At 38.4% G+C, this 26,794-nt stretch overlaps 3 protein-coding genes across 4 annotated transcripts in view; 2 read left to right on the top strand and 1 right to left on the bottom strand.

The window, feature by feature from the left end:
• The window catches only part of CLTC (clathrin heavy chain), a 77,163-nt gene extending 74,320 nt beyond the window's left edge, over positions 1 to 2,843 (top strand). The window contains exon 32 of the mRNA XM_044676045.1: positions 1,787 to 2,843. Within this exon, the coding sequence (XP_044531980.1) occupies positions 1,787 to 1,911 (125 nt within the window). The 3' untranslated portion in view covers positions 1,912 to 2,843. The remainder of the gene's footprint in view (positions 1 to 1,786) is intronic.
• A 3,247-nt stretch (positions 2,844 to 6,090) lies between these two features.
• Positions 6,091 to 13,676, bottom strand: PTRH2 (peptidyl-tRNA hydrolase 2). Its single transcript, XM_044671854.1, has 2 exons — positions 13,411 to 13,676; positions 6,091 to 6,775 (listed from the first exon to the last, which is right to left on the bottom strand). Exon 2 carries the CDS (start codon positions 6,754 to 6,756, stop codon positions 6,217 to 6,219), a length of 540 nt encoding a protein of 179 aa, XP_044527789.1. The 5' UTR covers positions 6,757 to 6,775; positions 13,411 to 13,676; the 3' UTR covers positions 6,091 to 6,216.
• Positions 13,677 to 21,332: 7,656 nt separating this feature from the next.
• Positions 21,333 to 26,794, top strand: part of VMP1 (vacuole membrane protein 1) — a 144,607-nt gene continuing 139,145 nt past the window's right edge. The window contains exon 1 of one of the 2 annotated variants that reach the window (XM_044674306.1): positions 21,333 to 21,445. The gene's annotated coding sequence lies outside the window, so the exon portion shown is untranslated. Of the gene's footprint in view, positions 21,446 to 21,506; positions 21,554 to 26,794 lie in introns of those variants that run through there. The other variant, XM_044674307.1, reaches the window with a different exon arrangement.

Below are 26,794 nucleotides of genomic sequence, written 5' to 3'. Positions count from 1 at the left end.
TTGGATAAAAACTAAATCTTGGTTAAATTGGCATGGTAAATAGATTCTTTGATCTGAAAAATTTAAATAAAAAGCCTTTTAAAAAATTTGTACATTGGTTATCCAAATTTCTGTATTCGGTGAGTAGATGGTCCTTGTTGCTTTATCTCAAGAGTTGGAATCTTTAACTTGAGTATTCCTCAGAAGCCAGTGTAGAGATTAATTTGTAAGATACAAGCTCTCTCATTAGGTGTGTTGTGTCTCAATTATTTTAAGTTGAACTCCTAGTTAAAGAATTTCTGTGGTAATAGGAATTTGGGTGAAGTACTTGATACAGGTGATATAGCTGTTTTCTACACATTGCACTAGCATGGATATACTCACTTAAAGTATAAGAACAATTCCCGTAGATTTGAGTTCTGAGAGCATGACTCCTGGAACAAGTGTCTTTGGGAAAAAGTTTTTTGTAAGACAGGTTTGCTTACAGGTATCTATGGACAACTATCAATCCCAGTGAGCAAACTATTACTATACTATTTAAGTTACTTTGATCTCATTCATTTCAAAGTTAATAATGCTTGGTTTTTTTTTTTCCTACCTGGTGTCAGATTTCCTCTTTCTTAAGCACAGATCTTTGCTAGAAGGATTCAGAAGGCATTACTCAGCTAGGCATAGACTATTCAAATGATCTTGATTAAAAAGTTGGGTTATGTTTAAACATAGCTTAATTAGAACTATACTATGCCTATTAGCCAGATATTATTGCTTGAAAAAAGCGTTAAAACTAAAAACATTATTTTATTGTTTGAATGCAATAGTTTTAAAGACATTTCCATATGTGGAATTTTTTTTAACCCATACCTTCTGTCTTAGAGTCAGTACTAATATTGGTTTCAAGGTAGAAGAACTAGGTAGAGTTCAGTCACTGGCCCAGGGTCACACAGCTAGGTATATGTATAAATCTTCACCAGCTTTTTTTTCCTCTTAATTTCTATGACTGCAACCACACACATCATATAGAGTGCCAGACCTGGAATTGGGAGTACTAGGTTCAAATCCAGCTGCAGATAATTCCTAGCTCTGTGACTCTCCTAAGCACATCACTTTTAATACTCATTTTCTAGTGCTTGCTGCTCTTCTGTCTTAGTATTAATACTAAGACAAAAAAAGTAATGGTTTTAAATTATAGGTATTTAAATTTAAAATAGACTTTAAATTATAGAAGAGACTATTAAGGGAATCCATTTTCTAATCCATTCTCATTTTTACTGAACTGGTTGATTCCATACCCTTAGATGCTGACTCTTTTTCAGCTTTTTTTTTTTTTTCATGTTCATTTATCTTATTGAAAAGCTTTTCCTCCCCTTTCCCTTTCAGAATCCTACCAGTATTTCAAGATTCAGCTCAAATCCATACTTCCCATACTAGAAACACTAATGCCACTTTTAAATTTTTTATTCTGCTAACCTTGATCCACATAAATTATTTGTACACATCTTGTGTCTCCAAAACTTGTAAGGGTGTTGAAGGCAGGGGGCTCTTTTATATCTTGGTAACAACAGTTGCACTTTTCAAGTAGAACCAGTAAAAAATTGTCAAGGAAATAATAAATAAAAGTAAATTCCACTTAAGATTTTGGCAAAAGACCTTCTCATTTGTGAATGTCGCCAAATGGTGCCTTTAAAAGTTGAGTAAATTTTCTTGCATGTAGAAACGAATGGTTTCATCCCATTTGTTTTAACAACTTTGGCATTTTCAGGACCCCATTCTAACATGGCAATGACAGCTGCTTTCCTCTCTTTTCCAGGTCAACCACAGTTGATGTTGACAGCAGGACCCAGCGTGGCAGTTCCTCCCCAAGCACCTTTTGGCTATGGCTATACTGCGCCCCCCTATGGGCAGCCACAACCTGGCTTTGGGTACAGCATGTGAGGCGGAAAACAGATCCTGGAGCTGGCTGTCTTCTTACTGAAACTCCACTGTCCCTACCCACCTCTCAGTTCATAACAGGGAAAAAAGCAACAGAGTTTTGCTTCGTGTTCTTGTAACCTTTGTTTCATGAAGGACTTTTTTTTCCTAGAGCAAACTTGGATCACCTATGTTTGAACCTTTATTTCACATTCCACATCATCTTAGAATTTATTTTCAAAGGGGAATAGTTTAAATGTTTGTTCATGTGGGCTTTTTTCCTCCCCCTCCTCCTTTACAGAACTGCTTAACATTCAAACAGTCTGTTGTGAAGAACCTGATTTGCACTCTGTAGTGTTTATAAAAAACAAACAAACTCTAATATCAAATCTCTTAAATTCAATGTATGCAAGCAGCTTAAAATATGTACTGTCTAAATGCATTTAAGTCTTGTTGTATATTCAAAGAAAAGCTAAAGTAAAAATGAGTATTTGACCATGCAGGACTGCCAGTGACAACAAAGACAACACTAATCAGCATCTCCTACACTGGTTGGATCGCATAGCTCTTCAAATTACTTTAAAATGCATACAGACAACTTTGCCTGATATTTTAAAATGAGCATATTCAAAGGCCCTCTAACCTATGCAGGTTTAAAGTTACACATATAGAAATGCTAGCGTGTTTTGCTCACTCCACATGTAACAGATGCCCTTATGTTGTGCTGTATCCTGTGCTTTTTTTGTGGGACCATTCCATTCAGGAACAAAGAGCACCATGATTCCAATCCATGTGTATTTACTAACCCTTCCCTGAGGTTTGTGTATGTTGGATATTGTGGTGTTTTAGATCACTGAGTGTACAGAAGAGAGAATTCAAACAAAATATTGCTGTTCAGTTTTGGTTGTGCAATTTGAAATTACTCAAATTTAAAATAAATTACTGGACTGTGGACATATCCTGTATAATGGCAGTTTTAATTATGTATTTTCCTAACTTTAACATAAGCCAGATCAACAGATTTGGAAGGGTTTCACACTGGGCAGAAACTGAGATAGTGACAGGGTATCTTAATGGAGAGGGAGGAATAAAGATTGAGACCCTGTCAAATAATGCAGCATTATGCATTCTACAATGTGTATTCCTATAGTTAAGGTTACCATACAATAAAGGAACCAAGCAATGTAAATTTGACTACATTTCAGCAATCTCCAGTATTTTTAACTGAGTGATACTTTAGGTTTGTATCCAAGTATTTCAGTTAAACTAACAGATCATGTTTAGGTTATGTTAAATTGCCTTAATATTAGCTTGAAATAAAAACTTAAATGTTTGACTCTTGAAACTTTTTATCCTGTTTGAACATGCAGTTAGTGCTCTGTATCCCCTACCACTTGTATCTACCAGGTCACCCCAAATAGGGATAAATCACCTTTTTTAAAACACCAAAATGCTACATTTTGTAGCAGCCCTTCATGCATTAATTATAAATTATTAAAAACTTCTTGAGCATGCAAAATAACTTAAATCAGCTTGTTTCATTCTTTAATTGCCAATTTCTTTAGCCATTGGTGAAGACCTTAGTCATAGGAAAGTATAAGAAAGGCACAAGGCCTTTGAATAAAAATAATTAGGTTATCTCAGCTTTATAGGAACGTTAAGTTAGCAGGTGATATTTGTTGTTGTTTAGAGGAAAAATTGCTAGGAATAACAAGTACCATTTTTTCCCATTACTATATTTAGCCTAATCAATGTGAGAAGAGCCTAGTAGTGTGAAAGCAAACTAGCTATAGTTCTAGTTTTTATTTTCGGTACTGCTGTGTTAAGATCCTGTTGTTTTATTTCCATGAGTATGGCAAGGTTATCATCTTCATATGCCTAATATGGAAAGTATAAAGATTGAAAAAAAGACTTGTTCTTTCTCTATCCTTTTTTTTTAAACCTTCTATCTTAGAATCAATTCTAAGAAGATCAGCAAGTGCCAAGCAATCTGGGTTAAGGCTTGCCTATTAACACAGCTATTCTTTCCACCTGCTAGACTCCCTCAATAGGAAAGTAATTCATTTTTTCCTCCCTAGACTTTCCCAGGCATGTTGCACCAACTGTAGTTTACAAGTGTTCTATAACTTTAAATCTATATTATGTTCTATCCAAGGGAGATCTATTTATTTGGATAGTGCAGGTGAAAGTTAGTTTTAGGCATTCATTTTCAACTTAAATGTTTGGGAGCCAATGTTTTTAATTTGGGTCCCTGCTAAAGCAGTAGAAGCAAAGCAACTATGGTGGCAGGGGGAAAAGGCCAAATTTAACAGATAGAAAATGAAAATATTATAGACATTATATGCATTCTTGGTGCAGACCTGATTTTATTGGTGAGAAATTCCTGGTGTAAAAAGTCCCTTCATTAATGCAGATTAGCAACTCCTTTTAAAATTCATATTCTTCATGACTTGCCTAAGGCTACACACCTAAGGCAGGACTTGAACCCTAATTATTCCTGACTCCAAGCCATGCTGCTTCCTCATGCCTCCAGCATTAGGTTTAGCTACACAAAATTTGGGTAAATACCCTGGGGTCCCTTTAGCTTTTATGCCATAGATAATTAAAAACAAAATCCCTATTTTAAGATTAGTTAGCTAAGCATTTTGAATTAGATAAAATACCAGAGAATCCTGCATCTATCTCCACTGTTCTTTCTGAACAGATTTGGTCAAAATGGGTAGCTATTTGTGAACTGAAAAAAATGAAGTGTTTTGCAAATGGCTTTCTTTACCTTATTTGCAGAAAACTTCCAGAGTTTGAATTGTATTGTAGTTATCTCTGACTGAAAGATAGCTTCTTTTGGAAGTATGAGATTGGATAAAATAAGTTCTGACTGCGTAATGTATGGGTTATCTGTTTTTCTTCTAACCCATATTTTGTCTTAACAGCTCTTTAAGACAGTAGGGCAAGGGCTAGGCAATGTGGTTAAGTGACTTGCCCAGGGTCACACAACTAAGTATCTGAGATCACATTTGAACCCAGGTCATCCCTACTCCAGGGCAGGCACTCAATCCACTGTGTCAACTAGCTGCTCCTTATCTCATTCAGTCTTGAAAAAGGACTCCAGTTCTTTAGAGAGTAAGACAAACCCTAACTCGGAGGATTGTGTTGCAAACCTTTAAAGCACTATGGAATATAAACTTAATTCACAGTTTTCCACCAACTTGAACTTAGAAAATATCCAACAGAGACCAATAACTTCAAAAGTTCTCCAAATTCTGTACCATTTGAATCTTAAAATTTTTAAAGGTAACACTAGGTTACAAAATAGAATTGAGGTAGGTTTTATAAGAAATAGTACTATCACCCACAGTCTAAACAGAATTGCTTTCAAAAAAATGAGCAAATTTAGTCCTCTTCTGGATTTTTAGCTCATATCATATCATAGTTGAAGTTCAGGAAGTTCAATAGGTTAGACATATTCTTTAACTGTCACTGTTTGGAATAGTTTAGGTCATCCTGGGGAAACAGTTCTGATTTGAGGGCCAGCATCATAGATATGGAGTTAAAATGGATACCAGATTAAATTCAGCCTCCTTATTTTACAGATGACAAAACTGACAGAGGCTCACAAGAGGGAAAAACATCTAAAGACACACAGATTAACTAACATAAGCCAGGATTTGAGCCCAAGTATTAGAGTTCAAAATAAACCCTCTTTGCATTGTATCAGTTTGCCTCTAAGGCTGTTAGATGACAAAAGCCTCCAAAAAAGGCTAAAGAATATAAGATTCAATGGAGCTGGTATTCATTACATAATGTTGCCTCACTTTGAAGTTTTACATAAACAGTCAGTTTAGAGACAGTTGTTAATGTGGCATCATTCTCACCATGTCCATACCCCCCCATCCCCCATCTCTGCAGCTATTCATGAAATACACCGAAGGTAAATAATTGTTCATTTTAAGATGCTAGTTGAAGCATTCCCTAGATTTCTGCCATGCTAAATACTGCCATAGGTCTTAAAAAGAGAGAGCATAGAGAACATAACACATGTCAGGTGAGGCACACTTGATATGGGGAAATGCTGTTTTGTCATTTGTAGCATCAAAGGGTCAAAAATTAACAAAGTTTTTATGCCTAGATACTTAGCAATAGATCAGTCCTACTTGAGTATTTATCATTGGAAAAATAAGAGGAAAGTGGTCTGAAAACCAGAACAAACTTTATTATTATCCCAAGAACACTGAAGTTAAAAAACTAAAAGGGCAGGTTGTCTTTTATTGTTAGAACAAAATGAGCCTGAGTCTAAGTATACTTGCACCCCACCACCATACAAAACTCAGCTCAATAAAGTTTTAAATGGCCAGTAACTTTGTCAATTAAATCTGCTGGTCCTGGCCCAATTCCCAGGACAGTCCGAGAGCCTGGTTCTATCTGAGTACGCCCAGCATCCTGGATTAAACTCACAGTCAGTCCTAGCACTTTGGCATGAGTAAGCAATTCCGTCAGAGATTCTTCATCAGGAGTTTTGACCACCACTTTGGGCTGACCACAGTACTCCCACTGTTTCAGAAGCTCTGGATTTCTCCTTTGCACTTGTTTGTAGGCAGAAACAGCAGCATGAGAACACTGAGCTGCCACTTTCCCCTTCCCCATCTTCAAGTCATTGCGGACAACAAGAATCATCTTGAATTCCCCACTTTCTCCCAAGATGCTGGCTTCTATCTCAGCCTCTGGGTTTTTCTTATTCACTGGGTTGGAACCACTCACTTTGGAGGTCTTGGGGATTACCCCAAATCGAACTCTGAGGCCCCAGCCCAAACAAATGCCACAGGCAACTCCAGCAGCCAGGCTGAGTGTGCCAGTGTGAGCCAAGTAATCCATGCTCAGTCTTGGAAAATATCTAAGAAGAAAGAAATAATAAGATTTAAAATTACTTCAACAACAAATACTGTAATGAAACATTTTAGACAATCCCACATAATTTCTGATGCATTTCTGAGACAATAGCTGAGAACATATAATTTCCCTAAAGTAGACGAGGTGGAACTATTTAAGCAATTAATTTAGATAACTTCGGGTTCTTGAACTCAAAAGAAATTGCATTTTTTTTTAAATGTCTTCCCAATTTTAGTGTTGTGATAAGACAAAAGGATTGGACATTTCATCAAAATGCTTCCAGGATTTAAAGGCTCTCTTCAGTGCTTTGAAGAGGTAGTTTTTGTCACAGTGCTATCCAGTGACACATCAGTGTCACTATTGAATTATAGGTCATCACCATGTCCTTATGTCTTTGCTTAAGATAGCTACAAGAGGGAAAAAAAAAAAAAACTTTTCCAAGCCCAAACTATAAAAATCTTCTACTGCCCTTAAAGGTGATGCTTTGACCCAGGGCCTGAGTTATCACTACATTTCAAAAGATTTTGGAGATGAAGATCATCTAATGAAGCCTCTTTGTTTTATTTTATTTTTGAGAAAATTTTTTTCCATGGTTACATGATTCATGTTCTTACTCTGCCCTCCCCCTTAACCCTGCCCCCCCATAGCTGATGCGCATTTCCACTGGTTTCTTCATGTGTCATTGATGTTAAAAAGAAATGGGGTGAGAGAGGACACACACACACACACACTGACTTCTGTGTGAGTGCTACTGGTAGAAGGGCTATGCCTCTCCCCACCTGACAGGCTTTGCTGGACTAAGCCTGCCAGCTGTCTCCTTTCAACAGCTGCCCAGGCAGGAACCACTGAGAAGTTGTGTGTGTTGTCAACTTCTCTAGTTCTCAACTTGGGGTTGGTTTGAATGTTGATATGGACTATTGGTGCACTGGTTGGATAATGCTATAAGTCTCACTGCATGACTATCTTCCTCTTCCCAATGGCTTTAGATGTATTCACCATTCAGGAAAAGAACTTCAATCTTTGACTTGGTATCAAACAACTATATTTAATTCTGGCTTAACAGGGTTAGGAACAAGGGAAAGGAAAGAGGATTTGGGAATGCTATTGCTAATTATCCAAGTAGATTATCAAAACTATAGAAGTTGCTGGCTCAGGTCACCCTCTCACTAACTCTGGCTTGACTTGGCCAGTGCCAAGCCAAAGAATAGAGAAGGCTGTTGATCTTCTTGAATGACAGTGGTACTGCTCTATCTCAGCTCTATTGATGGTAGATATAATAACTCTCAAAGTCTCTCAGGCAAGGAAGTTGAATTGCAGATATAGGGCCTACCCTCCCATCACCCAAGATTGCTCCAGAATGAGCCTCCTTGTGTGTGCATGATGGGTATTTATAGGGTTGGCTCCAACTGACTTTTGGCCTTGGCACCTGGGTACATTCTGTGGTCTCCAACTGATGATCTTGTCACTCAAAGTGGTATCCTTCTTGTCCCAGAAATTCATTATAACATCGATCAAGACCTATTTCCATATGATTGATAGTTGCACTAGGGTGGTCGTTTTAGAGTTTACATCCCAAATCATGTCCGCATCAACCCATGTGTTCAAGCAGTTTTTCTTCTGTGTTTCTACTCCCACAGTTCTTCCTCTGAATGTGGGTAGCATTCTTTCCTCAAGTCCCTCAGAATTGTCCTGATCTTTGCATTACTGCTAGTACAGAAGTCCATTACATTCGATTATACCACAGTGTATCAGTCTCTGTGAACAATGTTCTCTTGGTTCTGTTCCTTTCACTCTGCATCAATTCCTGGAGGTCATTCCAGTTCACATGGAATTCCTCCAGCTCGTTATTCCTTTGAGTAAAATAGTATTCCATCACCAACAGATACCACAATTTGTTCAGCCATTCCCTATTTGAAGGGCATACCTTCATTTTCCAGTTTTTTGCCACCACAAAGAGCGTGGCTATAAATATTTTTATACATGTCTTCTTCCCTATGATTTCTTTGGGGTACAAACCAGCAATGGTATGGCAGGCAATCTTTTAGCACTCTTTGGGCATAGTTCCAAACTACCATCCAGAATGGTTGGATCAGTTCACAACTCCACCAGCAATGCATTAATGTCCCAATTTTGCCACATCCCCTCCAACATTCATTACTCTCCCCTGCTATCATTTTACCAATCTGCTAGGTGTGAGGTGATACCTCAGAGTTGTTTTGATTTGCATTTCTCTAATTATTAAAGATTTAGAACGCTTTCTGATGTGCTTATTGATACTTTTGATTTCTTTATCTGAAAATTGCCTATTCATGTCCCTTGCCCATTTATCAATTTGGAAATGGCTTGATTTGTTGTACAATTGATTTAGCTCCTTGAATATTTGAGTAATTAGACCTGTGTCCATTTTTTGTTATAAAGATTTTTTTCCCCAATTTGTTGTTTCTCTTCTGATTTTGGTTGCACTGTTTTTGTTTGCACAAACCCTTTTTAATTTAATCAAAATTATTTTATATTTTGTAATTTTTTTCTAACTCTTGCTTGGTTTTACAATCTTTCCTTTCCCAAAGGACTGACAAGTATACTATTATGTGTTCATCTAATTTACTTAGTTTCCTTCTTTATATTCAAGTCATTCACCCATTCTGAATTTAGGGTGTGAGATGTTGATCTAAAGTCTCTCCCATATTATTTTCCAATTTTCCCAGCAGTTTTTGTCAAATAGTGGATTTAATCCCCAGATGAAAACTAAATTAGAAATACTAAAAATCAAAGGAGAAATTAGTAAAATCAAAAGTAAAAGAACTATTAAATTAACAAATAAGACTAGAAGCTGGTACTTTGAAAAAACAGACAAAATAGACAAAGTACTGGTAAATCTAATAAAGGAAAGAAGAAAACCAAATTAACAGTATCAAAGATGAAAAGGGAGACCTCACTTCTAATGAAGAAATCAAGGCAATCATTAAAAACTATTTTGCCCAATTGTATGGCAATAAGTATAGCAATCTAGGTGATATTGATGAATATTTACAAAAATATAAATTGTCTAGATTAATAGTAGTCCCAGCTGTGTGACCATGGGCAAGTCACTTGACCCCCATTGCCCACCCTTACCACTCTTCCACCTAGGAGCCAATACACAGAAGGGTTTAAAAATGTAAAAAAATAAAAAATAAAAAAATACATCAATAGCAGAAGAAATAGAATACTTAAATAATCCAATAACAGAAAAAGAAATTGAACAAGTCATCAAAGAACGCCTTAAGAAAAAATCGCCAGGGCCTGATGGATTCACAAGTGAATTCTATCAAACATTCAAAGAACAACTAATCCTATACTATACTATTATTATATCCTATACTATAGGAATTTTATTATTATATTTATTTGCTTATTATAATTATTATTCATTTATAATAAATAAATAAATATATTATAGGATATTATTATATCCTATACTATACAAATCCTATACTATACTATTATATCTTATACTATACAAATTATTTGATATAATAAGCAAAGAAGGAGTTCTACCAAATTCCTTTTATGACACTAATATGGTACTGATTCCAAAGCCAGGTAGATCAAAAACAGAAAAAGAAAACTATAGACCAATCTCCCTAATGAACATAGATGTAAAAATCTTAAATAGAATACTAGCAAAAAGACTCCAGCAAGTGATCATGAGGGTTATCCATCATGATCAGGTGGGATTTATACCAGGAATGCAAGGATGGTTTAACATTAGGAAAACCATCCACATAATTGATGATATCAACAAGCTAACAAACAAAAATCACATTATTATCTCAATAGATGTTGAAAAAGCCTTTGACAAAATACACCCATTCCTATTGAAAACACTAGAAAGTATAGGAATAGAAAGACCTTTATTAAAAATAATAAACAGTATATATCTTAAACCATCAACAAGCATCAGAGTTCAAGCTTCACTCTTCTTGTTTGTGTCTTGGACCTGAAGAATTTCTTCTTGTTCATGACTTAGACTTGGAGGAGCATTGGACCTGGGACCCTGAGACCTTGGTGAGACTGTTCTTAAATCTTCCTTTGGAATTCCATGTGGTGAGTGCAAAGACTGAATCTTCCTGAATTACTCTTAAGGAAATTCCCTTTAATAGAGACTCTGTGACTGAAGCTTTTGCTTCATTTGCCTCCAGGCCCTTTGATTCTCAGCTTGGGTTAATTAGATCTACCTGGATTAATTAAAAGATAGTAGCAATTCACCTACTGAGTTAGATTCTTATTTCCTTATTTGTTCTTCTGCTTCTCAATTGTAAATAAATTTCCATAAAAGTCAATTTTGACTTGAGGTTATTCAATAATTGGGGATTTTCCCCCTGAGATCAATCTTTAATATATTCGACCCAACCCGCCCTCCCCCACTTTTCACCATTACAATATGCAATGGGGACAAATTAGAAGCATTCCCAATAAGATCAGGAGTGAAACAAGGATTCCCATTATCACCTCTATTATTTAACATTGTATTAGAAACACTAGCAGTAGCAATTAGAGAAGAAAAAGAAATTGAAGGTATTAAAATAGGCAATGAGGAGACTAAGCTATCACTCTTTGCAGATGATATGATGGTCTACTTAACGAATCCTAGAGAATCAACTAAAAAGCTAGTGGAAATAATCAACAACTTTAGCAAAGTTGCAGGATACAAAATAAATGCACATAAATCATCAGTGTTTCTATATATTTCTGACACATCATAGCAGCAAGAGTTAGAAAGAGAAATACCATTTAAAATCACCCTAGACAATATAAAATACTTAGGAATCTATCTACCAAAACAAACACAGGAATTATATCAACATAGCTACAAAATACTTTTCACACAATTAAAACTAGATCTAAACAATTGGAAAAACATTGATTGCTCATGGGTAGGACAAACTAACCATTCTACCAAATTAATTTACTTATTTAGTGCCATACCTATCAAACTACCAAGAAACTTTTTTACTGAATTAGAAAAAAACTATAACAAAGTTCATTTGGAAGAACAAAAGATCAAGAATATCAAGGGAAATAATGAAAAAAAAAAAAAAAAACGTGAAGGAAGGTGGCCTAGCAGTACCAGAAATTAAACTATACTATAAAGCAGTGGTCATCAAAACAATATGGTCCTGGCTAAGAGACAGAAGGGAGGATCAGTGGAATAGACTTGGGGTAAGTGATGCCAGCAAGACAGTCTATGACAAACCCATAAAGCCTCTTTGTTTTATAGAAGAAGAAACAAGACAAGGAGGTGTAATCACTTGCAGACTCAATTGGTGAGCCAATAAGAATAGAAGCAGGAAGTAAGAGATGGATGCCAGGTCTGCCTCCAAATATAATGTTCTTTCCACTGTCATACCTTCCATCAAGGCAAGGCAAAAGTCAATTCTTATCAGAGTAGGAGGTCCAGGATAATTTAAAAGCAACCTAGCTGTATTCCAACTCCCTTTGAACCCCAATTCTTGGTTATTCTTCACAAACTTCTAGTACTATCACCCCCACATCAGAGCCATTAGCCTCATCTCCTTGCATCTAAATAGTTCTATCAGTAGCTGACATTCAATTTTATAATAACCATGGCCACACCTGGCTAGGGACTAAGAATCCTTCAACCTTGATAACACCTTCCCTCAACATATGCCAAAGGATCATAATTTCAGAGCTGGAAGATACATTATGTGTCAGCTAGTCCAACTCATATTTTCCAGATGATGAAAGTTCTTCTAAAGAGCCACCTAGACACCCCACTTCTACTCATCCCTCTTCAGATTTGTTTTAATCTACCATCTAGGCAGCCAGTGGTGCAGCAGATTGAATATTGGCCCTTTAGCCAGGAATTCCCAAGTTCAAATATAGCCTTTGGCTAAGTCATTTAGTCTCTGCCTCAGTTCCCTCATGAGTAAATTCAGGGTAATAGTAGCACCAAGTACAATTCTTCTTATGATGGTTGTGAAAAGAAATATTTGTCAAGTATTTTGCAAACTCTAAAGTGCTTAAGTGCTATATTAATGCTAGCTATCATCTTCCCTATCCCCTTATTCAAAACCAGCTTTCTCCTAGAGATATAGTTGTATCATAATCACTCTATTATAATAACCTATAACTAAAATATATCAAGTGTACCACACCTATATGTACATCTATGAGTTAGCCTAACACTCCTAAACATCTACTGTCCAAATAGAACTCTTTATCTTGCTCCTCAAACTCTCTTTTCACTTCCTTATTACTATGTCACCATCCTCTTGATCAGGTAGGTGTCATCCTTCACTCTTTTTTTTTAACCCTTAACTTCTGTGTATTGGCTCCTTGGTGGAAGAGTGGTAAGGGTGGGCAATGGGGGTCAAGTGACTTGCCCAGGGTCACACAGCTGGGAAGTGTCTGAGGCTGGATTTGAACCTAGGACCTCCAGTCTCTAGGCCTTCATCTTTCACTCTTGATACTCACTCTGCTGCCACCTCCCCACTCCTGCCCCCATCCAATAACTTGACAAATCTTGTTTCTATCCTTGTAACATCTCTTGTATAAGTCTCCTTTTCTTCTGACACTGCCACCACCCTGGTACAGGCCTTTGTCCATCTTGGACTACTGCAACACTTTTCTCCCTACCTTAAGTCTCTTCACCCACTTCAGTCCATTTTCCATTTAGCCATCAAAATGATCTTCCTAAAGTGCAGATCTGACCATGTCACCCCCAACTCAGTCTGCCAGCATTAAATCTTCTCTTTGGCATTACATCTTATTTCTCCTCTGCCTACTCAAGTTTGCAGTAACAGTGGCTTTCTTCAAAAGAAGAAGGTGATCAGCATAGTAGGCTGCAGAAAGATTGAGAAGAATGATTAAGAAAAGGCCAGTGAGGGAGCAGCTGGGTGGCTCAGTGGATTGAGAGCCAGGCCCAGAGACAGTGGATCTTGGATTCAAATTTGGCCTCGAGACACTTTCTAGCTGTGTGATCCTAGGCAAGTCACTGCCCAGCCCTTACCACTCTTCTGCCTTGGAACCAATATATAGTACTGATTCTAAGACAGAAGGTTAAGAAAAGAAAGAAAGAAGAGAAAAGGAAAGGAAAGGAAAGNCTTTTTTTTTTTCTTTTTCTTTTTTTTTTTTGCTACTCCAGTATTGATTGGCAACATGGTGAATAGTCTGAATAGTCAGGAAATCTTCCATTGGTTTTGTTGGCTAATGGAGGTGAATCCAATGTAATTAGGGTCAACCTCTGATGGAGATTTCTGGAAGAGGGTTTCAGAACCAAATTGGTAAGTTGAAGAGAAGTCTGGTAGAGCCCTAAGTCGTATAGTTAGTATTCACTGCAGAGAATTCACTTTCCAGTTGTATATCATGCTTGGGACACACGCTTCAGAGGATTTTACATTTACTCAATTGAAGTTACTGCTTTTCAAGATCTTCAGAGAGAGAGAGAAGACAAGAGGAGAAGAGAAGAGGAAGGGAGAGGAGAGGAGAGGAGAGGAGAGGACAGGAGAGGAGAGGAGAGGAAAAGAAAAGAAAAGAAAAGAAAAGGTCATTGGATTTGGCAATTGAGAGATCACTGGAAACTTTGGAGAAAGCAGTTTCAGTGGACTGATTGGAGTTGGAAGCCAGAATGAAAGGAGTTAAGAAGAAAATGAGAAGAAAAAATGTTGTCACCTATTGTGAATGGCCTTTTCAAGGAGCTTAGCCACAAAGAGCAGAAGAAACAGAGTACGATAGAAGGGTTGAAAGGAATCAAGCAAGGGTTTAAAAAAAAAAAAAGAAATGGAATATATATTAAGACTCCCATGTGGATCAGTAGAGGGATCAGGCTCCACAAATGATTGCTGTACTTACAACCTGAGTGAAATCCAGGCTCAATAAACCAAAAAGAAATATTCTGCTATTCAAGAAGCTTATTTGGCTCTCCATTAAAACCAACCTTTCAAAAAACATGCATCAAGTACTTATCTGCATCAATCACTATACTAAGTACTAGGGATACAAAAAAGAAGGAAAATGAAATGAGTCTTGAAGAAAGCTAGGAATTCTAGGAAGAGATGAAGGTGTGAGCATTCTAGGTGTGAGGGACAGACAATGCAAAAGCATGGAGACAGAAGGTAGAGTGTTAAGTGTGAGAAACAACAAGCAGACTAGTTGTATGGATGCACCATAATGTGTGTGGATAGGAGTAAATTATAAGAGGGCTCAAAGTATAGGAAGTGTTGAAGTTATAAAAAACGTTAAATCCCCAAACATTTGATCCTGGAAGCAATGGGGAGCCACTGGAGTTTATGAAGGCAAGAAGTGATGAGTCTAAAGTAGGGTGATATCTAGGTGAGTGGAGAAAAGAGACTGTAAAACATGATATGTCAAGGAGAAAAGATAAAATTCAGCCCTCTAATTGGATCTTTGAGGTGAGTCAAGAGTGAGGAGCTGAGGATGACAGAAAGGTTATGAGCATGGAGATGTGGTAGCTTTAACATTAAGAGAGAAGCCTAGAATATAAGAAGTTTTGGAGAAAAAAATAGTAAGTTCAATTTATACCACGCTGAGTCTGAGATGCCTATGGGACCTCCAATTGCATGTAATAGTCAATTGGTGATGAGAACCTGGAACTCATAATAGAGGTCAGGAATATAGAATTAGTAATCATCCAGACAGAGATGACTGAATCCCTTCAAGCTAATGAGATCATCAAAGGAAATAATAGAGAGGAAAAAGAGGTCTAAGACAAAGCCTTTGAAGGGTAACCATAATTACTGGGAATGACATAGATAAAGTTCCAGCAAAGAAAACTGAGAACCAAGAAAAAGCAGGGTCGCAAAAACCCAGAGAATGATCAACAGTGTTAAATGCTGCAGAGGAAGTAAGAAAGATGAAGACTGAGAAAAAAAAATCACCAGACTTGGTAATTAGGAGATCTTTGAACAATGAAGTCAGAAGTCAGATTGTGGAGTCAGATTGTGGAGGGTTTAAAGAGTGATCAGATAGGAAGTAATAGACAGTTTTTTCAATAAAGCTGAGCTGGAGAAGATAGAAAAGATAATAGCTAGCTGAATGGTAGAATCTAATAAGAGTTTCTTTATAAGAATGGAGGAGACATGGGCAGATTTGTAGGCAACAGTGAAGGTACCAGTAGATAGGGAGATTTAAGATTAGGAAAGGGGCAGGGGGGGTAGGGGCAGCAGTTAGGTGGCTTAGTGGATAGAGATGGGAAGTCCTAGTTCAAATCTCTTCTAAGACACTTCCTAATTGTGTGACCCTGGGTAAGCCACTTAACTTCAATTGCCTAGCCCAGTGATGGGCAAACTACAGCCTGCAGGCCAGATACAGCCCTCTGAAATGTTCTATCCAGCCATGGGACATTATTCTTAATCTGACGAATATAATGAGTAGGATGCAATACAAGGAAACTTCCAAAGAGTTGCCTTAGAAACAGACTGCCAGATGAGCATTTCCTTTCCTTTGGCCCCCTCTTTAAAAAGTTTGCCCATCACTGGCCTAGCCCTTACTGCTCTTCCACCCTTAGGATCCAATCCCAAGACAGAAGGTAAGTGTTTTTAAAAAAGAAAAGAGTGGTATATATGATAGTGTGGATCCCCAATGATGGTGAAGATACTCAAGGGTACATGTAAGAAAGAGAAGGTCTTTGTAATAAAAACCACCTCTCTTCATAGACTACAGTGAAGGAAGAGAGAAGAAGATGATAAAAGATGACTAGGAAAATTTAACTTGTGGCAAATTACTCAATATTTTAGATGAATGAGGCCAAGGTCCTTACCTGTGGGGAAAAGGGCTGCTATAGATGGCTTGAGGAGAAAAAACGTTTGAAGGATCTAGTTCAGCAAGTGGGATACAGATTTTTATATTATTGCATAAGTGCCCCAGTAAGAGGGTGGAAACTGGGATAGAAAGGAAGAATGGGTGCCAAGAACTACACTCAAGAAAGGAACAAGACCTGGGAATTGTAAAATAAAATAAAAGGTTCTGCAGTGGGTGATGAATTTGGATAGAATGAAGCACAAAGGAAAAGTTGTCAAATGATGGTAATAGAGAAAATCTGAAAGTGGCAATGGGAATAAGGAACTTCGATTTCTAGACCAGGTTTAGAGAATCAATAGCTGAGAAAAGGTACAACCAGTTCTGTAAAGTATGGCCAGGGATACATTGTCACCTGTGTGGAGTCGGCTTTCATTGAACACTAGAGGAAGGAAAAAATAAGAGAAGAAATAAAAAGTGAAAGAACATTTGTTCATCATTGAGGGGAGTTCTAGAGAACAGAGTGGAAAAGGCTGAGTGAATCTGGAGTGGAATATTGACCTCCTGGTCAATAAGGCTGAGGTGGACAGGAATGAGGGTATGGATAGCTGGCACTGGGAAGGGGGTTTGTTCTTTCAGTATTACTGAACTACTAATTCTGAGTCTATAAAGAGGGTCAGTAAATAATAAAGGCAGGTAACTAGAAGGTTCAAGATGTCTCCCATGACAGGCCCTTGAAATCTCATTGTAGCCTTCATCTATTCCTGGCATATAGTAGCCACTTAATAAATTTTGGTTGACAGACAACTGCTTTGTATTGAGGTGATGTGAAAAATGCCATGCTAGTTCTTGGGGATACAAATATAAATATAAGTTATTTTGAGTTTATGATTTTACAAGGAAGATACAATTCATACCCAAATAAGCTTGATAAAGGTTTAAAAAAGATAGAGAAAAAGAAGCTATAAGGCAGTGATTCCCAAAGTGGGTGCTACTGCCCCCTGATGGGTGCTGCAGCGATCCAGGAAGGTGGTGATGGCCACAGGTGCATTTATCTTTCCTATTAATTGCTATTAAAATTTAAAAAAAATTAATTTCCAGGGGCTAAGTAATATTTTTTCTGGAAAGGGTGTGGTAGGCCAAAAAAGTTTGGGAAACACTGCTGTAAGGGAAAGGAGAGATGATGACAAATTACTCTATGAAAACTTAACATGAAATAATCCTTTTCAGTGGAGATGATGCTTGAAAAGGATTAGACACCAGGGAATAGAGGTAGAAATATGGATGTAGGTCACTATAGGGGTATGAGAATGAGTAGTAGTTCAGTTTAAATGGAATGATGAGCTTGTGAAGGAATAATGTAAAGTAACACTTGGGACAGATTATAAAGGAATTTAAGTGCCAGAGTAAGGAATTTACATTTTTTCATATGTAAGACAAATAGTCAATTTAAGGGAAGATTTCTTATTTTAGACATTTTAAATTTGACGTATTGGTAGGATATTTGGATGAAGATGGGTGTCCTGCATATATAGCTCATGATATAATAGTGGAGTTCAGGAAAGAGACTGGATCTGGACATGTAGATTTGGAAATCATGTACATAGAAGGGATAAACAAAGGGCTTGGAGTCGATTGTGAAAACCAACAGTGTCTGGAAGGTCAGGATCTTGAGAGACTAAGGAAGGGTCATAGTGGAAGGATGAAAGCCAGTAAAGAAATTGTGTCACAGGAGTAAAAATATTTTAAGACTCACTAGAATGAGAGGAGCAGTTGACAGTACAAAATGTTGCAGAGGGGGCAGCTGGGTGGCTCAGTGGATTGGGAGCCAGGCCTAGAGACAGGAGGTCCTAGGTTCAAATCTGACCTCAGATACTTCCCAGCTGTGTGACCCTGGGCAAGTCACTTAACCCCCATTGCCTAGCCCTTACCACTCTTCTGCCTTGGAACCAATACATAGTATTAATTCCAAGATGGAAAGTAAGGGTTCTTAAAAAATAAATAAATAAAATAAAATGTTGCAGAAATCATAAAGGATAAAGACAAAGAAAAGGTCACTGGTGACCTCTGAAGACCAGTTTCAGTCAAGCACTGTGAGTTTAGAAGACATATTGTGCCAAGGAGAATAGGAGGTAAAGGTAGTGGATGCAGGCATTGTTTCTGGAAGTTTGGCCGGAATATAGAAGAAATGTGTAACAGGAAGGAAAGGTCAAGAGACTTTTAAAAAATTAAGGGTAAAGAGAAAAGGGCAGAAGAGAAGAAAATACTGAAAATGAGGCATGGAGATGATGGTGGGTCTGAGAACACAAGCCACAGGCAATAAGAATTATTTCATTTTTATAGACAAAAGTCAACATGGAACAGACTGGTAAAATTCATACATTATAGGGCTCATAAACCACTCTAGTCCGACCTCCTTATAAATGTGGGGCTCTAAGAAGCCACTGCAGATCATGTGTACGAATAGAGGTCAGGAGATACGAAGGTAAGAGAAAGACGCTCAGAAGAGATGACCAACATTCTCAGGGGGAACCAAATCATCTGCTAAGGGACTTAAGGTGGTTTGAGCGCCTGGGGACAAAGGTTTGGAAGAGCCGCTGTGTGGAGTCAACCCCAACTGCCCTCCTTGTAGGAGGGCCTGACCCCTTTCTGGGAAAGCGGGTTAAGCACTTTCCAGGGCAACCCTCCTCTCTGTTGGGAAGGAATGACGGTTGGGAAACTTCCCATCGCATCGAAGGGCTCGGCGCTGCCTCAGCGCCCGAGGGATTCCTGCTCGAGCACCTGCGGGGAAAACTGGGCTCGCCCCTCCCCGTCTCCCTCAGGCCCCCGGCCCTGGCCTGGCCTCGGAGGGAGGAAAGCTCCAGCTGTTGATGGATGCTCCTGAGGGCCGTTCTACCTCCGACACCCGTCTTCCTTCCCTACCTTAAGCTCCCTTCAACCCAGCAAGACCGCCACTCTCTTCCTCCCGCGAAGGTTGCCTCTTCCGGGTCACCCCGACAGCAACTTCCGGGGGACCAAGGCTATTCACTTTAAGGGATGGATCATCTCAGCCCTCCCTAGCTTCTCCAATGGGGCCGAGTTTCGGGAGCCTCCTTAAAATCTCGCGAGAATCATAATACAGGTGGTTGGGAGGGTGCGGAGTCAGACCCAGGAAGAAGTTAATCCTCTCATTTTGGCTCCTTTAGAATAGAATGGAAATTCTTCAGTCTGGCTTTTAAATCTGATCACCACTTAGCCTTATCCTAACTTTAAAGCTTCGTTGCACATCACTTTCCTCGAACATTTTAACTGACCTCTCTGCTCTTTCACTCGTATGCCATCCCATCTCCGCTCTCCATGCCATTCCTAATGCTTGGAATTCCTAACTTCCTTCAAGACACAACTCGAGCACAACCTTCTAACCAGTATAACTTTCCTGATCCTCACAACAAATGATCTCCCTAACTACCTGTCCACAAACATTTATAAGTACCTATAATATGCTAGACTTTGAGGATCCACCAATAAACATTTATTGAGCGCCTATTATGTGCCAGGCACAGTGCAAAGTGCTGAATACAAATATAATTAATCCCTACTAGCTAAGGGTTTACATTCTAATAGGAAAAGCAACTAGATTGTAAACGCTTTGAGGTTGTTTTTGCTTTTCTTTGTATCCCCAGCTTGCTAAACAGTGCCTGGCACCCAATAGGCACTTAATAATTGCTAATTGTCTTAGCTCTATGTCTAGATATATAGGTGACCAAGGAGAAAAAGCACTGCACCCAGAATCAGAAGACCTAAGTTCAAGTCCTTGCTCAGATACTACTCTATCTACTAGCCATGTGACCGGAGCAACTCAACTTCTATTAGTTTACTTCCTCATCTAGGGAATGAGGATAAGTCTAATATCAGAATTGTAAGGATCCACTGAGATAATATAAGGTTGGCGCTTTGCCAACCTTAAAAGTGCTATATGAATGCTAACTTATTATTAGAGAATAAAAACAAAATATAAAGTAGTTGAAAACAAAACAATTTGAAAGGGAATTTGCTAGTAGCTGAGGGGAAATATTTTCTACTGACCAAACATTTATTATGTATTTATCCAGTATATCCTTATCTATGTACTGCCATCTCCCCCACATATAGCAAATTTCTTGAAAACACGTGTTTTCATTTTTTTTGTTGTGGTTTGGTTTTGAATTCCCAGTGCCCAGCATAGTGTCTGGCACATAAATGCTCGGTAGAAGAAGGGGAACAAGAAAAGTAGAGAGGAGGAATGAGAAAGAGATAAGAAGAAATTGGGGAAGAGGGAAAGAAAGAAGGGAAGAGGGAAGGGAAGAGTGGGGGAGGAAAGGGAAGGAAGAGGAAAGTCATAAGGAAAGGAAGGGTAAAGATTGACAAGTGGGAAAAGTGAAAGGGAAATGAGGGAGAAGTGGATGTGACAAGTGAGAAGGGAAGGGTAGGAGGTAGAGAAGAAGGGGAGAAAAAGGCGGTGAGGGAAATGATTGGATGGGAAGGAAGAACAAAAAATAGGATGTATAGAGAGAAAGAAGGTAGAGGGGTAAGAGGAGGATATGTAAGAAAGAGAGAAAAGTGAGGAACTGGGAGGGAGGAAATCCGGCATTTCTTGGAGAAAGATAGAGGGGAAGAAGTAGAGGAGGATGGAAGGAAAGAGAGAAGTGGAGCGACAGTGAAGAGAAGAAGTAGGATACTGGGAGAAGAGGGAAGGACAAAAAGGAGGGAGCGGGATGACGAGTGCCACGAGACTAGGAGCAGAGGCTGGAGGGAGGGAGTGAAGGTAGGGAAGTGGACCGGAAATGAGGAGGGGAAGTTCCGGTTGGCTCGAGCCCAGCGGCGGGTGTGAGAGTCCGTCAGGATCCTCCCGCGGAGCCGGAGCCGTTTCCGGAGCTTGAGCCGGGGCTGCTGCCGGGTACGTACGTCAAGGAGGGAGTGAGCGAGCCAACGCCGAGGCCCTAGAGCCAGCGGTTTCCCACCGGCCCAGGAGCTTACTCTGTCCGCGCCGCCCCTTAGGCTGCAGGTGCCGGGGGAGAGGGGGGGCTCCCGGCTTCTCCCCGCTTCCCAGCCCAGCCGAGCCGAGCCAAGCCGCTCACGGGGCGGTGGGAGAGAGGAAGGAGCTCCTTCCTCTCCCTTGACCCTGGACACAGTCCCAGAGTTGAGAGGGAGCCGGCCGGCCTGAGCCCCAATAGGAGCCGGCTCCCTGGCGGTGGTCTCCGGGCTGGCTCAGTTTTCCCCTCTCTTTGCTGGGGCCTCTGGGGCTCCTGTTTCAGCGCTGGGCCAGCGGGCAGTTGCCTGCTCCCCGGGTGATCACCGTGGCCTTGGCTGGCTCGGGCTCAGCGTCTGAGGAAATCCTGCAGAGTCCCAACTTCGTCCTCCCTACCTTGAGTACTGTTGCGCCCAGTCTGTCCCTCTATCTTTTTCTCTCTCCTCTTTCTGTCTCTCTCTATCTGTCTCTCTCACCTTCTCTTTCCTTCTCTGCTCCTCTCTGAACCTTCTGGGAAATTCTTGTCAGTGATTTTGACCTTTTAGTTCATATCAGTGATTTTGAGACAGATTTTAATTATGTTACTTTGTCAGTCTGGGAAAAAAAAAACTTGGACAGACATTTTTGTGGCATAATAATAGAATATTGAGTGTTTTATCCACCTCTTTATGACTTTAGCAGTTGAATGTGAATGGAGGTGTATGCTAGTTGTAATACCTATATTATTAGCTACAGTTTATACTTCCTAATCAGGGGAATGTTTTCCTTAGATTTTTGGAACCATGAGATACCTAGCTGGATGTAAATAGTTTCTTTAGACAGTGGACAGTCCCTTCTCTAGAGTTATAGATGAATGCACTTGTCAGCTGATAATTACATATATTTGGATTTTTATCCTCAATTCTGCTAACAAAACAGATTTATATTATATTACTTTACAAATTACATTATTTTGTCACTTTGGGAAAAAGGTTAGACATTTTCAGTACAAAGTGTAATAATAGTGAATTGGGTCTTTTAACCATCATGTGATGGCTTTAGCAACTTGATGTGGGTAGAGGTATATATTAATTATGTTACCCACTTTTATGGACAGAATATGTTATTGGGTACATTTTACCTTCCCTAATCAGGAGAATGTTTTCCAAAATTTTGGAAGGATGAGACACTCAGCTGGATAAAAACAATTTGTGTAAGATTGTCCCTTAATTAGTTATATATACATTATTAGCTGATGATTGCCTATATTTGGATTTTTAGCCTTAATTTCATCAGCAGAACAGGTTTTCCTTCTTCTGGAGGGATGCATTCTATTTGAATACCTTCATACAGGTAAAGAAACTGAGATGCATAGAAGTAAGATGACTTCTTTATAGAATCACACAGATAATAAATAACAGCACCATAATTTGAATTTAGGCCTTCTTTCTAGAAATCCAGTGTCTTTCCCGAGATGCCACACCACTAATAAGTTTCATTTATTAATTGTGTGTATTGATTTCTGTATGTTCAACAAACCAACTTGGAAACTTTTTTGGGGACTTTAACTTCCCAATTTCCTGTCATTAGGCTGTGTCATAATACTGCTGCTCTTCAGGATAACCATTAGACTAGTACTTAATATTAAAACTTTTTATGATCTCCATGGGTTCTTAGATTACTCCTTTATTGTGAGAAAACATTTCCATGCTGTTGAGAAGAACATAAAAGTGCTATTTTTCCATTAAAGAATAATCAAATTTTCCATTCAAGTTCTTTCAATTCTAACTTGCTGAAAGATTTTGCCATATCTTATTATGAAAGATGCTGTTGTAGTGCAAAATATTGTTACTTTGGCTCATTTAGGGAGATCCTGTGTCTTGTTGACTGTGTTCTTCCATTCCATTTGTAAATAATAATGTATTTTTTTGAGATGACCTTTACCCTACTTTGAGCACATTAAGTGCTAAGCAATAGAATTTAAATGTAATGATGTTTAGAACAAGTCATTTTACTTATATCTACTAAATTGGAAAATAAATACAGCTTTGCTTTCATTTTTCACTGACATAAAATGAAATTGCCAATTTGATTGTTTTTCCACAATTGTAATTTTTTTCCATTCTAAGGATCTCAGTATAGAAGAAGCTAATCTTAAAAGGTGTTTGTAAATAGTTAACCAAAGGTTTTGTAATACAACACCTCACAGAAATAGCAACATACAAGCTTGGGCATGTTATGGTATATAGTTTCTCATCGATTCACTGAAACCAGTTGGTTCATCATAAGAATAGAATCATAAATATTAGACATGATAGGAATGAAAAATACATATTTCCATCTCCTTTTTAAATATAAGGCCCAGGGAAGTGAAGTGAGAATGGCCACTCAGAGAATTGCCCAACTGAGTTAATGTTAGAGGCTTGTCTTAGAACCCCTTTCCTTAGTTTAGTGTTCTTTTCATTATACCACAGTTGTTTTATATATAAAGTCATAAAGTTTTAGATGCTGTTGATATGGTCTATATAGTATATGTGAAAAAAAAATTTTTTAACAGAAGGAAACACAGATAAGGAGGACAGCTGTGGACATTACCCATTGAATTTATAGCAAGCTATTTGTAATAGAATTTGTGGTTTCATGTACAATCTTCTTTTTCTGTTCTACTTTATATTTGTAGATGCTTTTTTATTTGAAGCCAATTAATTCAGACTAAAAAAAAGAAAGGAAAATGGTTCCCATTTGACTTTTCTCTTTGGAGTTGATTGCATTAAGAATAGTCAAGTAATTGCCAGGAAAAGACACCCAATCATTGGCTTATGTTTGTCTTTGGTTGGATTGGACAAAGAAAAAATTGAGTGATCTGTTAATGTTTTTCTTAATAATTCTGAGCGAATGCTTCCCTTGCTCTCTGGGGGATACCCAAAGCATCTTAACTTAATAGATGTTGGAGGAGGAGGATCCGTAGATCTAGCACTACAAGGGAATTTAAAGATCTCGTAGTCTTAATTCCTGAGAAAGAGGTTTTGTGAATTTCTTGGCAGTACCTCCAAAAAAAACTTTTCAAAACTAACTTAGATATTTGGCACTATAAATTCTGTGTTTTGTTAGCAATTATCTTTACTATTTCAGGTAAACACTGTAGTAAATTATCATTGAGTCATAGTTCATGTAGGCATATGTTGTTTAGAGTCTCTTGATTAAACATCAAAAAAACTTCTTTTGAATCTTTCCTCTTACCTGGAGGTAGTAGTCTAAAGCAAGAACACCGGATGAATTAGCAAGTATTTATTAATTATTAAGTGCATTTTGTGTGCTGAGTATTAGATATAATGAGAAAGTTTAAAAAAAAAATATATATATATAATATATATTCTCTGCCTGCAAAGGAATTCACATTCTACTGGGGCATACAGATGAAAATAACTGTAAATACAAGATATCTACAGTGCAAATGAAAGATAATCTCTGAGGGATGTTGGTAACATTGTGAAAAACTGGAAAGGGGAGGGTGGATCTTAACTTAGTCTTGAATAAATCCCAGAATAGCATTCTAGGCATAGGGGACAACCTTGAAAAGATGGAGTCTGGAAATTAAATAACAGGAAGGTAGTGCTTGGAATGTCAAAAAGGCCATTGTTGCTGGAATATGGGATAATAGGTGCCTTTAGTACTCCTAGGGAGCTTGGGAAGAGAGAGGGTGTTTTGGTGGGCAGATAATGAGTTCTGAGATATTTATGAGGCATCCAGTTGGATATGTCCAAAAATCAGTTCATGATTTGAGCTTAGAGCTCAGAAGAGAGGTTAGGACTGGCCATACAGGTCTGGGAATTCTGTCTTGTGATGCTGCACTACAAATCCAGGTTAATGTAGATCCTGAGGAACTTGAGTAGTCAAAGGATGAACTGATTATCTGGTTGTTCTTGTACTATCTTTGTTGCTGCTCCTACAAGGTTTTTGAGAAATATGTTTTAAAAGTATGCTCTATTATTAAGAAATTGTTTTGTCTGGGCAGGCATGGTGTAGGTAGAGAACATAATTAACATCTTATTTCTCTTGCTGCTTGGTCCTACTACTGAATGGCAGATTTGTAAAATATCAAAAAAAATTTTTTGAAAGATTCTTTGAAGTCGTATGTCAAAGATATTTAACAATCTTTCCCGATCAGTGTTATATAGAATTGCTTAAAACCTTTTTCAGTGTGAATTTAGCAGTTTTATATCAGCTGCCTTCTACAGTGTGCTCTTAAATCCCCTGATTTCCAGATTTATAATCATTTGGGTTGTTCTTAAATTCATTTGTTATGGCATCTGAAATTTACTTGAGAGATTGTTAACTCTCAAATCATGGGGTTGAAAGGGAACTGGTTTCCTTATTTTGCTGCTGAAGGAACTGAGACTTAGAAAGGTTAAGTGATTGACCAAAGTTGCCTTGTTAATATATAGCATTGAGAGAATTCCAGCCCAGGCCCTCAGACAACAGATGCAGCATTCTAGCTGCTGTGCTATATACCCCAGTCTAGTCATAATGTCATGGAATTGTCAGGAAAATTATTCTTTCCTTAATTTCTTTGGAAAATTCTAACTTCTGTACCTTCTCATCTTGAGTTAGTCTATTCAACATTATTTAGTTTTACAATATAATTCAGCAAATACCATTATTAAAAATGTATGTGCTAATTTGGAACCATGCTCAAAGGGCTATAAAAGAATGCCTGCCCTTTGATCCAGCCATACCATTGCTGGGTTTGTACCCCAAAGAGATCATAGATAAACAGACTTGTACGAAAATATTTATAGCTGCGCTTTTTGTGGTGGCAACAAATTGGAAAAGGAGGGGATGTCCTTCAATTGGGGAATGGCTGAACAAACTGTGGTATATGCGGGTGATGGAATACTATTGTGCTAAAAGGAATAATAAACTGGAGGAGTTCCAGGCGAACTGGAGAGACCTCCGGGAACTGATGCAGAGCGAAAGGAGCAGAGCCAGAAGAACATTGTACACAGAGACTGATATACTGTGGTAAAATTGAATGTAATGGACCTCTGTACCAGCAGCAATACAATGACCCAGGACAACTCTGAGGGATTTATGGTAAAGATGCTACCCACATTCAGAGGAAGGACTGCAGGAGAGGAAACATATAAGAAAAACAACTGCTTGAACGCATGGGTCGGGGTGGACATGATTGAGGGTGTGGACTCGAAACTACCACACCAATGCAACTACCAACAATTTGGAAATTGGTCTTGATCAAGGACAGATGACAAAACTAGTGGAAATGCGCATCGGCCATGG

The sequence above is a fragment of the Gracilinanus agilis genome, chromosome 4, assembly GCF_016433145.1.
Source record: "Gracilinanus agilis isolate LMUSP501 chromosome 4, AgileGrace, whole genome shotgun sequence".
Classification (NCBI taxonomy): domain Eukaryota; kingdom Metazoa; phylum Chordata; class Mammalia; order Didelphimorphia; family Didelphidae; genus Gracilinanus; species Gracilinanus agilis.
The sequence above is the reverse complement of the archived record's forward strand: the minus strand, read 5'-3'. Positions and strand labels throughout refer to the sequence as shown.

Bases quoted from the DNA above. Each gene is read 5' to 3' on its own strand.
- PTRH2 (XM_044671854.1), bottom strand. From the start codon at position 6,756: ATGGATTACTTGGCTCACACTGGCACACTCAGCCTGGCTGCTGGAGTT.